Below are 12067 nucleotides of genomic sequence, written 5' to 3' on the forward strand. Positions count from 1 at the left end.
ACCATTGTTATAAATTTAAAAATTCGACAGCAACAAAGAAAATTTTACCTCCAAGTCTAATATTGGCTTTTTTAAATGATTTATTTTTTGAAAATATCAATAACTTCAGTCTTATGCGTTCTAGATAGATGTTGGAATTGTGGTATCCGCCGAGGATAAATGGCAGACACCGGAGTTCAATTAGATTACGGCAGTGTGACAGACGTGGACACCTTACTATAGAGAAGCTACGCTTCTCTAGCATTCACTAGATAATAATCAACATCTATTTTCAGTTGTCACTTTATTGAAGGTTTAAAGGATACTAAAGCTATATACAACAAACAATAACTACATGGATAGGAATAAATAATCATAACATAAAAGCATTATAATACATATACAATAGTCAGTTTGGGCAATAATGATCCCCCATCCCTGGAAAGGGTGGGGGGAATTAAGAATACAGTTAACCATAATAAAACATGACAGATTCAATCATTAATTCTAGGCATAGGGAGGGGGTCGTCAGACCCCTTCCCCAGGACTCGGGGGAGGGCCATTGACCCTCCACCGAACCCCGGTCAGGGGTGCCATATGCATGGCTCACGGTTGCCGAATACCACAACTCTCCCCTCGGAAGGCTGGGAGAGGGTTCCCTACCAGACTTCCGACAGTGGTTGAGGCCTTCGGTCCGCTTCTTTAGGGCTAATATATATATACAAGCGATAATGATTCAATGGAATCCTAGTGGTGAGTGTTTCTCAGGGTTGGTGGGCTCCCAACGTGGGGTAGAATGCAGAGGCTGGCTTTGGTTGGACACGTTGTTCAACGCCGGCAGGTGTCAGGTTGGCAGGTGGCACAGTTGCTGCTGGGACAGTCAGCAGTGGGGCATGCTGGTTGTTGTTGGCCGCGGCTGGGGCACTGGCTGCCAAGTTGACCGTCTGGGCAGCGGCCTGCCCTCCCGTGGGGCCGCGGGGTCGGCCAGAGGGCGGTCCTGGCCTACCTGGGCGGTCATGCCCGCTATCGGTTGATTGCATGGACACCATTTCCTCGGCTGCTTCCCGGCCGATGGGTATGGCATCCCAGTCTACTGAAAAGTCCCGGGACTTGGCATGGGTGAGCCTGGCTCTAGCCAGGGCCTTCCTATACAAAGTTGGATGGTACAGGAACACTTGTGACACCGCATTCAAGGCCGCTCGGACGCCTCCCTGTACTGCTGCCAGGGAAATGATGGTTAGGTCCCCCAGCAGTTTGAGGATCAACAACAGCAGACACAATATGGCTGCGCCATCTCCCCACTCGTGAATAGCTTGTCTGAACCCAGCCCAGACATCCAGGGCGGCCTCTCCTTCCTCCGCCAGTCGGTCGATGTTGTAGGACACTATCCCATGGTCGCCTGTGGCCGAACAGCTGCCTTGCTGAACGCATGACCCATAGGACAGGCCGGTCAGCATGGCACTCTTATATGCTGGGAACGCCAGCAGCTGCTGCCAGTCGTTCAACTCGGCCTGCGAATACAAACCCCCTGAACTGAAGTCATCCAGGGGTTCTGTCAACAGTTGCCTAGGCGTATCCAGCAGGGGTGGCCTCTGCTTAGGAGCGGGGGTTAACTCTATCCAGCCTTCCTCCGCGTGCACAGTCAGGGGGTAGGTGGAGGAGCAGGGAATCTTGGTGGCGTGGCCGCTGTACACTCGTGTCACGGCGTCTACAAACCCTGTGGGCTCTACTGGCACTTTGTCCCAACACTCCTTGTGTTCACGGACAACATATTTATTGCGTTGGCAGGTAAGCTGGAGCAGGACATCTCCCCTCAGCACCGAGAACGTGCTCCCCTGGACGCGCACCGGGTGGGCCGGGTCTAGTTGCTGGAGCTTCCAGCAGTTGGCCGCCACTTCTTCTGCTGCTGTGCTTTTCATGCGGGTCTCCAGAGTAAATCCAATATAACCTGCATGTATCTGGGCCTGCAGGGGAACATCCACATCCCTGGCCGATACTCTGGGTAGCACTGCCGCGGCTGGGTCAGCTGCCACGAACAATGCTGGGTGGTTGGTGGCATGGGCCTCAAAGTCGCAGTTCACTATTGAGGTGGGGTTGGTCATGTTGATGAAAAACTGGGCCTGATGGTCAACCAGGAACGCATCCATCACTAGGCTGGGTTGGAGGCTGCGAATCAGCCTCAAGGGGCAATCTCTCCCCAGGTGATCCCACACGTAGGTGGCTTCCCCAGTGATGCAGGACAGCTCTGAATGGGGACACTCCAAGGTCAGGTGGTCAGATTGGGACTCCACCCGTCCATCCTCTACTACGTAGGTCTCTTCCTTAACCAGCAGCCGTCGCTCCTGGAGCACTAATTCATTGCGGTACAGCTGGCCCTCGAAGTGGACGTCCTCCCCCTCACAACCCACCCCCTTGGGGCTGTTGACGAGGGCGCCCACCATGTCGAGGGTGAAGAACAGGGGATGGTTCAGTTGGAACGTCAGTGGCTGGGTCTTGCCTGGCAGCGTGTAGACACGGTTCCTGGCCAGGTCTCGGCATGTTTCTGGATCTATCTTGGTTGGCCTCATGAGGGTGGGGACCGAGGTCACCTTGAGGTGACCCCATACCCCACACCTGAATGTCCACTGGGACACAGTGAGCTGGCAACTGTATCCTGTTGTTTCCCTCACCTTGACTTGCTGCAGGACGTGTACTTCATGGCCCAGGGGCACCTCCTGGTGTAAGGGTTCCGTGTTACACATCTTCTCCTTATTGTAGGCTGTGACGTGGGTGGGGTTGGCGCAGTCCCATCCCACCAGGACGTAGCTGGTTGTAGGCCACATGGCTGCCAGCAGGAGGCCCCACAGGACCATCCACCAGTGAGAGAAGCTTCCAGGCAGCCATCTACCTCGCACACGCGGCTGGGGATCTTCGGCTCGGGTCACGGCTGCTTCTTGGGGCTGGACACGGCTGGGCTGCTCCTGGCTAGATACAAGTTTCCATTGAGCGTTATCTTTGTGTGGCCGGGGCACCCCGATACCCTCCCCAATGACAGACTGGCAGGCGACTGGCACTTGCCTGGGTGTCGGCTCCCCTAGCCCCAAGTGGTCCCTTCCCTGGTCCAAGGCATGCCCAGTGGCATGGGGCTGAAGTGCGTGTGGCACAGGCTCGCCCTTACTCACGTCCCTCCCCTGCCCTAGGAACTCAGGTGCATGTGGCACAGGCAAGTCCTTATTTTCCCAAATTTCAATCTCCCCAGCCTCTGGTGCAGGGGGCACAGGCAAGGCTGGGGTTTTACAATGGCTTGGATACAACACATTTATCAAATTTAACTTATCCTGGCTCGACTGGGGTTGCTGGGTAGTTGGATTCCTTCTGCTGGCAGGGGGCTCTGGATGGCACGTAGTTGGGCTCTCCCTGCAGGCTGGTGGCGCTGGCTGGCTGGGGGTGACGGGTGTCACCCCTTCCTCTGGGACTGCTGGCTCGTTCCAGGATCCAGGTCTCTCGGTGGCAGCGACGGTTGTCGCCCCAGGCACCAGGTTGGAGGCTGGCTCGTTCCAGGATCCAGGTATCTCGGTGGCGGCGACGGGTGTCGCCCCAGGCACCAGGTGGGAGGCGCTGGATAGCACCCCCCAGTCATCACAGGTGGTGGCGCCGGGTGGCGCCCCATACATCGATGTTGATGCGCTGGCTAGCGCCTCCTGCCTCTCTCGTTCAGCGGCCGCCAGGGCCTCCCCGTACATCGTCTCAGTGACGCTGGGTAGGCTCGGCCGAGCAGGCTCCATCATGTTGAGGCTAAAAGGCTGGGGCCTCAGGACTTCTGGCTCGGCGATGTTGTAGGGTTGCACCAGCTCCGGCCCCAGGTGGTTGAGACTGAAGCCCAGGCCAACCCGGTTGGGTTCAGCCGCGCCGCCCAGTACGTTGATCCTAGCTGGAACGGTCCCAAACTGCGGCATCCCGTCGGCTCGGTCCGCGGCTCTGGGGGCAGCTGCTTGCTGCGGTGGTGCTGGGGGCGCGCTCCCTTCCATGTGGGCCACTCTGCTGGGCTTCCCTGGAGGGGCACCCTTGTCGGCGGTGCGCCTGCGGCTGGCTACCTGGGCCCAGTCAGCTCTGCACTCGGCCGCCGTGTGACCGTCGTAGTGGCAACGCTCGCACTTGGCAGAACGGTCACGGCGTGGCTGGGTGCGTCTCTCCTCTAGGCTAACTTCCATCGGCGTCGGGCAGTCTCGAGCTCTGTGGCCTCTCCCCTGGCAGCGGAAGCAGCGACCTGGAACCTTGTCATCTGGAGCGACCCTCCCCATCTGGTGGAGACCCGGAGCCAAGGCGCCAATCTCCATTGGCTCCGACTCGTCATATTGGGGCAACTGGATGCAGGCAGATCCAGTCAGCCCGTCGGTCGAGTCCACTAAGCACACACCTTCCTTCAGTTGCTTGGTAATCATGGTGACGGTAAACATGGCCTTACGAGTGTACTCAGGTACACTCGTAATTTCATGTCCCATCATGATGCGTTTTACATTGGCGTTACGAATTCCACGATTTAATTCGTCCACCAACAACTCGAGATCCTCATGGCCGTAGGCGTCCCTATACAAGGCACACTTAGTTGATATGTACGCTTGTATAGGTTCTGTCGAGTGTTGCTTGTAATCCCTAAACGCTTGTTTAAGCGTTTGGGATTCAAAAGCAGGACGAAATAGCATTTCACACTCGGCCTTGACCTGTTCGTAGGTCAAGGCTTGGCCTGCCTCGCCAAACAGATGGGACGCCATTTCCGCCGCTTGCCCTACCAGTGACAGTAAAAGGGCGTTGCGGCGGTTGAGGGAGTCATGGGGTGGCACGCGGTAAGCCGCCCATGACATCTCGAGTCTGCGGATATGTGAACTCCAGGATTGCTTGGGTGGTCCTCTAAACTCTGGCAGGTTACTCAGCATCAGCTTGCGGTACTCGGCTGGAGCCGGCTGAGGGTCATCCTGGAGCCATCCTGGGGCTTGGTCACCTCCTGGCGCTTGCGGCTGTTCCATCGGGGCAACGGTTCAACGGCGGGACGCAAAGTTATAAAGTAAATAGAATAAATGGTTTGTCACTAGAGGCTTTCTAGCCTAACAGCCAACACTGTTTTTATCACTAGGTTGGTAGTTTAGTTACAAAAATATAGCTTAGCTGTGTTTATCACTAGTTGGATTCTGAGGTGGTAGAGTAGGTTGGTAGGGGTAGATAGATGTTGAGGGTCTGAACTGCTGTCAAGAACTGATTTGGTTTTCCTCTATCACACTATAGCTAGGGGGAGGGAGCTTAGAATTCTTTATTTTTCTAAAAATATCCCTGTTATATGCTATGGAGTAGCTCCGCACCGGTGTGTGTGTGTGTGTGAAATCTCCCGTCCTTGCAACGCGCTTACGCACCGTCAAATCCGCGCACACGGGTAAAACGCGCACTTATCCCTCAACTCGCTCTCTCATTGGTCCGCTTGTCCGTTGAATTTTATGATATTTCCGCACTCCGTTGCGCTGTCCGTAAATGGCGCTCTGTGTTCCCGGTCACTAGCTCCACACCGTAGACGGACTTAGGTTAGTGTGGGTAGGAGGGGGGAAGCGCGTGAGGGGACGGGGGTAAATCTGTCCGTTCCCCCTGTGAGGAAGGGGGGAGTGCTGTGGGTTTAAAATAACTGTGTGATGAGGTAATGGTGCCTTTTCTCCTTAATCCTAGGCTTATCTATTATATCACCTTGATTGTATTTCCTTCAGTGGAGAGTGGGCTCCTCCCTTTCCTCTGGAATAAGGGGTGTATTGTTGTTGTGCTGTAGGCTTGAGGTGATTAGATTGTGTATCAGGGGCTTTGTTATATTACATTTAGCTTCTATTTGTGTCCTTATCACAATTACATAACAGATTTGTTTACCAACCCTGTTCTATTTTTAGTTGTTATCACAATACACAATAAATCCAAGCCTGTTCTATTTTTAGTTTTATCACAACACAACAATTTGTTTGCCAATCTTTGCTCATAAATCTATTGTTTAGCCATCACACCAGGGTGGTAATCCCTGCAAATGTGATATAATATCTGATTTTCTAGATGGGCGGCTGCGTTGTAGCCTCTCAGGATACTTGGAGTTGACGTAGTTTTCTCTGTTTTGGTGCACTACACTCGTATGTTGGCTCGCAGCTCGCAGCTATGTGGCGTGTTTCAGCCTATCGGCGGCAGGGAATGTCCTGTCCTGCTAGCGCCGCTGATCCAAATCCGGCTGATGGCGGCAGGGAATGTCCCGTCCTGCTAGCGCCACTGGTTCGGATCCTGCTATCTCTTGCAGTAAAGTTGGCCTATTTTCAGCCGTTTACACTTATTTGGCTTGTTTCAGCCGGTCCGCAGGCCTGTTTCAGCCCTTTGAGCGCTCAATTCTCCGTTAGATGTCGGCGCTTCTCGCGGTTCTTCGTCAGGTTTCGCTGTCTCGCTTCCACAACTGCCGGGTGCAGAGTTAGACTTTGCTGTCCAGGGTGGGTAACTCAGGTTGCTTGTGTCAGTTTTGCCAGTTTCACTGCTGGGAGTACCTTAGCCTCAGATGCGCGTCTGCTCTACACTTGTGGTTTGCCGTAATCTCACACAGCTGTCACCAAAAGTTGTGGTATCCGCCGAGGATAAATGGCAGACACCGGAGTTCAATTAGATTACGGCAGTGTGACAGACGTGGACACCTTACTATAGAGAAGCTACGCTTCTCTAGCATTCACTAGATAATAATCAACATCTATTTTCAGTTGTCACTTTATTGAAGGTTTAAAGGATACTAAAGCTATATACAACAAACAATAACTACATGGATAGGAATAAATAATCATAACATAAAAGCATTATAATACATATACAATAGTCAGTTTGGGCAATAATGATCCCCCATCCCTGGAAAGGGTGGGGGGAATTAAGAATACAGTTAACCATAATAAAACATGACAGATTCAATCATTAATTCTAGGCATAGGGAGGGGGTCGTCAGACCCCTTCCCCAGGACTCGGGGGAGGGCCATTGACCCTCCACCGAACCCCGGTCAGGGGTGCCATATGCATGGCTCACGGTTGCCGAATACCACAGAATCATAGACGTTCAAATGGGTTGTTTACCTTCCTCAAACTTTGAAGATTCTCATTTTAACCCACTTAAAAAATATGGTTAAGGGGCGATTCGTCGTATTTTCAAAATGGCTTTTGATATGTTAGGTTAGGTTATATTGGGTTAGGTGATTGGCTTGCATGGTTAGGCATATGGCAACGCAGGGTTAGAGTACCCTTTAGAGGTTAGAAATAATAGAAAAACTACTGTGAAAATACGAAGAAACGCCCCTTAAGGGGCGATGCCACGAACGGGACTATACCCAAAAAAATTTGACGTTTTTGGTTGGCATATATCTATGATTCTGTATCCCTAACAAAAAGGTAACTTTTATCTACCAACATAGTTTTTTCTATGAGTAATGTTGATAAATGAGAAAAATGAAACCTCTCAATTATTCATAAACAATATTTCTATATTTTTTTTATTCCAGGAATCAGAAAGATGGATACGAGTAGGCAAAAGCCACTTTTCTCAATGAGATTCAAAGCAGGGGCGTGCAGAAAATGGGGGGTGTATTCGGCCCCTGCCAAAATCAGGGGGGAAAATACATAAATAAAAGAAGACTTTAGGGGAAGCTAGAAAAGTGGCTTACTCAGATTATGACGTCAAAAAAATTAGCCAATGAGAGGCCACTATAAATTTTACCATCTGTCAATTACAGTGTATTCTGGCCTCTCATTGGTTAATTTTTTTGACGTCATAATCTGAGTCAGCCACTTTTTAAAATGTTACTTATGTAGTGCGTGTTGGACACCGAGGGGCAACGTGCTCACCCCTGGCAATACTTCTACTTCAAAAGGTCAGAAAATTCACTTATATTGAACAAAAAAAGTTGTAAATTATTTTTAGAAGGAAAATCTAAAAGAATCTTTAGTCCTCCATTTTATAAATAGTTGTTCTGCTCTAAATAGAACTGTATAGTGTATATAGAGCAAAAAGAAAATCAAAGTGTAATTTTCTGGCTATAACACAATGATTTGCCAATTTATACAAAAAAAAATGCTGCATGTATAAGGCAATTAATTATTTTAAAGGATCCATGATAATCTTAGTCTTGGTTAGGTTAGTAAGGCTAATGAGCCATAGAAAGACTATTGTCCTAAAGGGTTAAGGACCTGCAAATTTCAACCATAGATAGTAAGAAGAAATATATATATTTTTTAATACAATGAACATTTAAAGGTTCTGTGTAAATTTGATGTACGTAAGTTTAAATCAACTATGTTACGACTCTTCTTTAGTGTAATGTTTAGTAACTTGAAAAATAATCTTTCTGGTTTTCAGTAATGGAAGGAGAAACTTAATTGAGAGTTTGTAAGTCTAAGTAGGATGGCAATTTTTTCAAGAATTTTAATTTAATACATCTTGCACATTGACAAAAAGGATATGTACAAGAAGTGAAATTTGTAATGGATGGCTTCAACAAATCTTTTTATTTAGAGAAAATTCTAAGTGTACAAGACACAAATTTGAATACCGCTGAGCCCAAATCCTGTTCAGAGTAGGACCTTTTCTTTAGTGGGTATAGATAAAACATACTTCCTTTTTTTTAAAAAAGGCGTATCAAGCATACTTAAATTATGGAGTGTTTTGTCCAAGAAAGAGAAAGAAAGAAAGAAAGAAAGAGAGAGAGAGAGAGAGAGAGAGAGAGTGAGAGAAAGGGGACAATGGCCTGTTTATTACACTAGTCCTCAAAGTTTTCTTATTCGTTGGGTTACCCACTTTAAGGACTTTTGATTTTGATTGGTTGGTTAATTAAGTCGAGTGATCAAAAGTTTCAACCACTAGTTTTATTCTAAAGAGGGGGTATTTTGGTGTGTTAAAAAAATTCGGTATGTTTCTGTACCGGTTCTTATGCATCGGATATTAACTGCTTTCAACCTTGTGCAACCTTTCTATTAGGTCATTAAAAATCAACCAATGGTGTTGCTTATATGAACACAGCCAAGTAGCAGAAAATGATTTAGAATCAGACGAGAAAGGTCATTGAAAAAGGAAGGGAGGTAGTTGTCTGTTTATACATCTATACTATAGACCTATTAGTGAGACCATTTAATGTTGTATAAGTTTTCCTGAAATGTGGATGCATAATATCTGAGACATGAGGCATGCGCACTGTCGCACTAAAGTCAGACTTCATTATGAACAGCTCGGGCCGGGTCATCAGGTTGCGCAGCTCCAGCCGACTAAACATATATAGATAGATATGTAAATGGATAGTTGGATAGATAGATAAATGAATAGTTAGATAGTTATGTAGATAGATAGATAAGTAAATGCATAGTTAGGTAGATAGATACATAGATAAGTAAATTTATAATAAGGTAGATAGATAGATAGATAAATCAATGAATAGTTAGAGGTATAGTTAGATAGATATTCATATTTAAAGATTGTTAGCAATCCTTCAATTAAAAGTAGTAAGTCTTTTTTTTGTTTGTAGCTAATTATCTCGTAAAGTGCAGTCCGAAATGTTTTTACTTTTCAGGAAAGCTTTATTAAAGTCTTGGGGTTGGTATAAACTATTTTCATCCCCCGCCCTCCTCTAAAGCCAATGGGTAAAAACTATTATAGATATATATGAATGAATAACAAAATTTATAAAAGAAAAATTCTAATATTTCCCTTTGCAATCAATATTAAAGATTTTTATTAAAAAATGCTTTGCTTAAGTCAAACCTACAAACAGTTTTCAAATTGTCTTATTCAGCAAAAAGCAAAATAATATTTTCTTTATATTCTAAAATGCAACGTGTTATTTTTAAAAGCGAAGCTTTTCTATAATAAGGATCGGTCGGTCCGTCCGTCCGTAACGGATAGCTTTTAAAATTAATTTAGGCATGTTAGAATTGTCCTATCGATTTCAAATTTTGCATAGTGATTCCTTTAGTAGTTAGGTACGATTTAGAAAGCGTATCAACTCTAAAATCATTACCAAAATGTCCGTACGTCCATTTTAATCATGTTTATTTTTTTACTTTTTTAACAACAAATTTTTATGTTAACTAATCATCTGATATAATCAAGTCCTAAAAATGTAAGTATGTCCATAAACATTATCCTGAATTAAGCAGTTTTTTTCAACAAATTTACTTTCAATTTTGTTTTCTTATACATTTATATTATGATTATTCAGTTCTTCGCTTTCAGTGCTTTGCTTTTATGGATGTTGTCATCCTTGTTTCCACATTGTATCTTTGGAAATAGTTTCTGTTGTACTTGGTTTTTTCTTATTATTTCTTTAAAAAAAATAAAAAAAAACCCAGAAATTTATAAATTACAAAAGAAGGATGATTTTGATCTTTTGAAGCAAAGTCCCTTCAAAAGAACAAAAAGTAATTTGCTGGCAGACAAAAATGGACTCCACGCCAGATAGTTGTATGGATTATACACCTATACTTATACAAAAAAAAATATTCATTCAAAATGACGGAAAAGGTATTTCCCAGAAACGCTGAAGCTCTAAAAGAAAAATAATATTTTGTGATGCACTTTTGATGAATTTAATAAGATTATCTTTTCATCAAAACAAATTTTATTTTTCCTAAAGAACAATATGTGAGTATACATATATGCATGATATGTTTTTGCAGGAATATTTTGCACCCTTGCTAAGATTAATTTAAATTCAAGAAAGGTAAATTTTAAATCAATTCTTTCAGTTAAAGAAGTTAAATATCAATTAATTTATTGATCAATATCTTATCAATATCAATTCTTAAAGTTAAATATTAATTAATTTATTGATTAAGATCTATAAAATGATTAAACAGAATTAATACATTTTTTAAAGATTTATACATTTGGATATAATCGTCTATAATATTTTTTTCAGCTGCTCGTTTTTTTGCATTAGATGCATAATTAGACATATCAATCGGATCAAGAATAGGAATATAAATACTTAAAAAATATAAAATAAAGACAATACGCCATATAAATATTGGTTTGCAAACTGAAAATCCTCATATAAAGTAACAGGATGTCTGTTTGTCTGTCTGTACCGAAGGATCTTGATAACTGCTAAACCGATATGGTTTTCCTGCACTATATAACTTCTTATAGGTTCTGGGAAGGTTGATAACGATTTTGGTGGAGGATACTACCGTCCTCCCAAGAAAAATATCCCCTTAAAAATCTTTTTTCTTATTTCTCTTGAAATCTTTTTAATATTTAACTCTTTCTAATTTAAAAAAAAATATTTTTTTGTACCTGTCTCTCATATATATACAATACATATATAGAAAGAATGCACTATGAAGTATTGGATATTTACATATATTGGAAACACATTGACTGCATTGTACAAAAAAAAACTCGTGGATTTTTCATGAATAACATTTATTTATTAATTCAAAAGAGAAAGTAATTAAATTGGCAGAGATTTAAAGGAGAAATTGGCCGAAAAATTTATTTAAATCTCTAATAATGATACACAAAAATTGTAGATTACAATAAGAAGTTGAAATGTTTGGACTCTTATGATTCAACTCATTAAACAACTATTCAAAATTTATAAAAAAAAAGTCCTCAAAGTTATGAATAAAAAACTTTTAGAACTAGTGTTTTAATTAACCCAATGTCCACTCCCTTCCTACGTTTTTGGTTATGAAATAAATTTAATGTTATACTACAAGTTGAACCAAAATTAAATTACAGACAATCTAAATTAAATCTACTTGACTGCAGTTAATATGTAGCATTTTCAGTCAGACAGAAATGTGGGCATTTCCCACAAGTGGCCGGTTGAGCACTGATAAACCCCCTATCCTCTTATTTTTAATTAGTTTAAAATTAAATGGGGTTGGGGGGTAGTTTTTTTTTTTATAAAACTCATTGTAACCTTACCAAACCTGAACTAAAGTAATAAACAGAAAAAAACACCTCACTCTATTTTCAATTTATTTTAATAAAGGAAAGGGGGGGGGGGGGGGGTGGGGTTATCAAAGGATACTTTATGTGATAGCGCCAGATATGTATAAATACATATGGCATACT

The 12067-nt window shown here is 44.1% G+C and overlaps 1 protein-coding gene across 2 annotated transcripts in view; it reads right to left on the reverse strand.

Annotated features, from left to right (window-relative positions):
* Positions 1-12067, reverse strand: part of LOC145313128 (chloride channel protein C-like) — a 115966-nt gene that overhangs the window by 21042 nt on the left and 82857 nt on the right. For both annotated transcript variants that reach the window (XM_080152401.1, XM_080152400.1), the window contains exon 17: positions 9142-9255. In XM_080152401.1, the coding sequence (XP_080008527.1) occupies positions 9142-9255 (114 nt within the window). The remainder of the gene's footprint in view (positions 1-9141; positions 9256-12067) is intronic.

The sequence above is a fragment of the Acartia tonsa genome, chromosome 3 (assembly GCF_053477335.1).
Source record: "Acartia tonsa isolate MP-2025a chromosome 3, ASM5347733v1, whole genome shotgun sequence".
NCBI lineage: Eukaryota > Metazoa > Arthropoda > Copepoda > Calanoida > Acartiidae > Acartia > Acartia tonsa.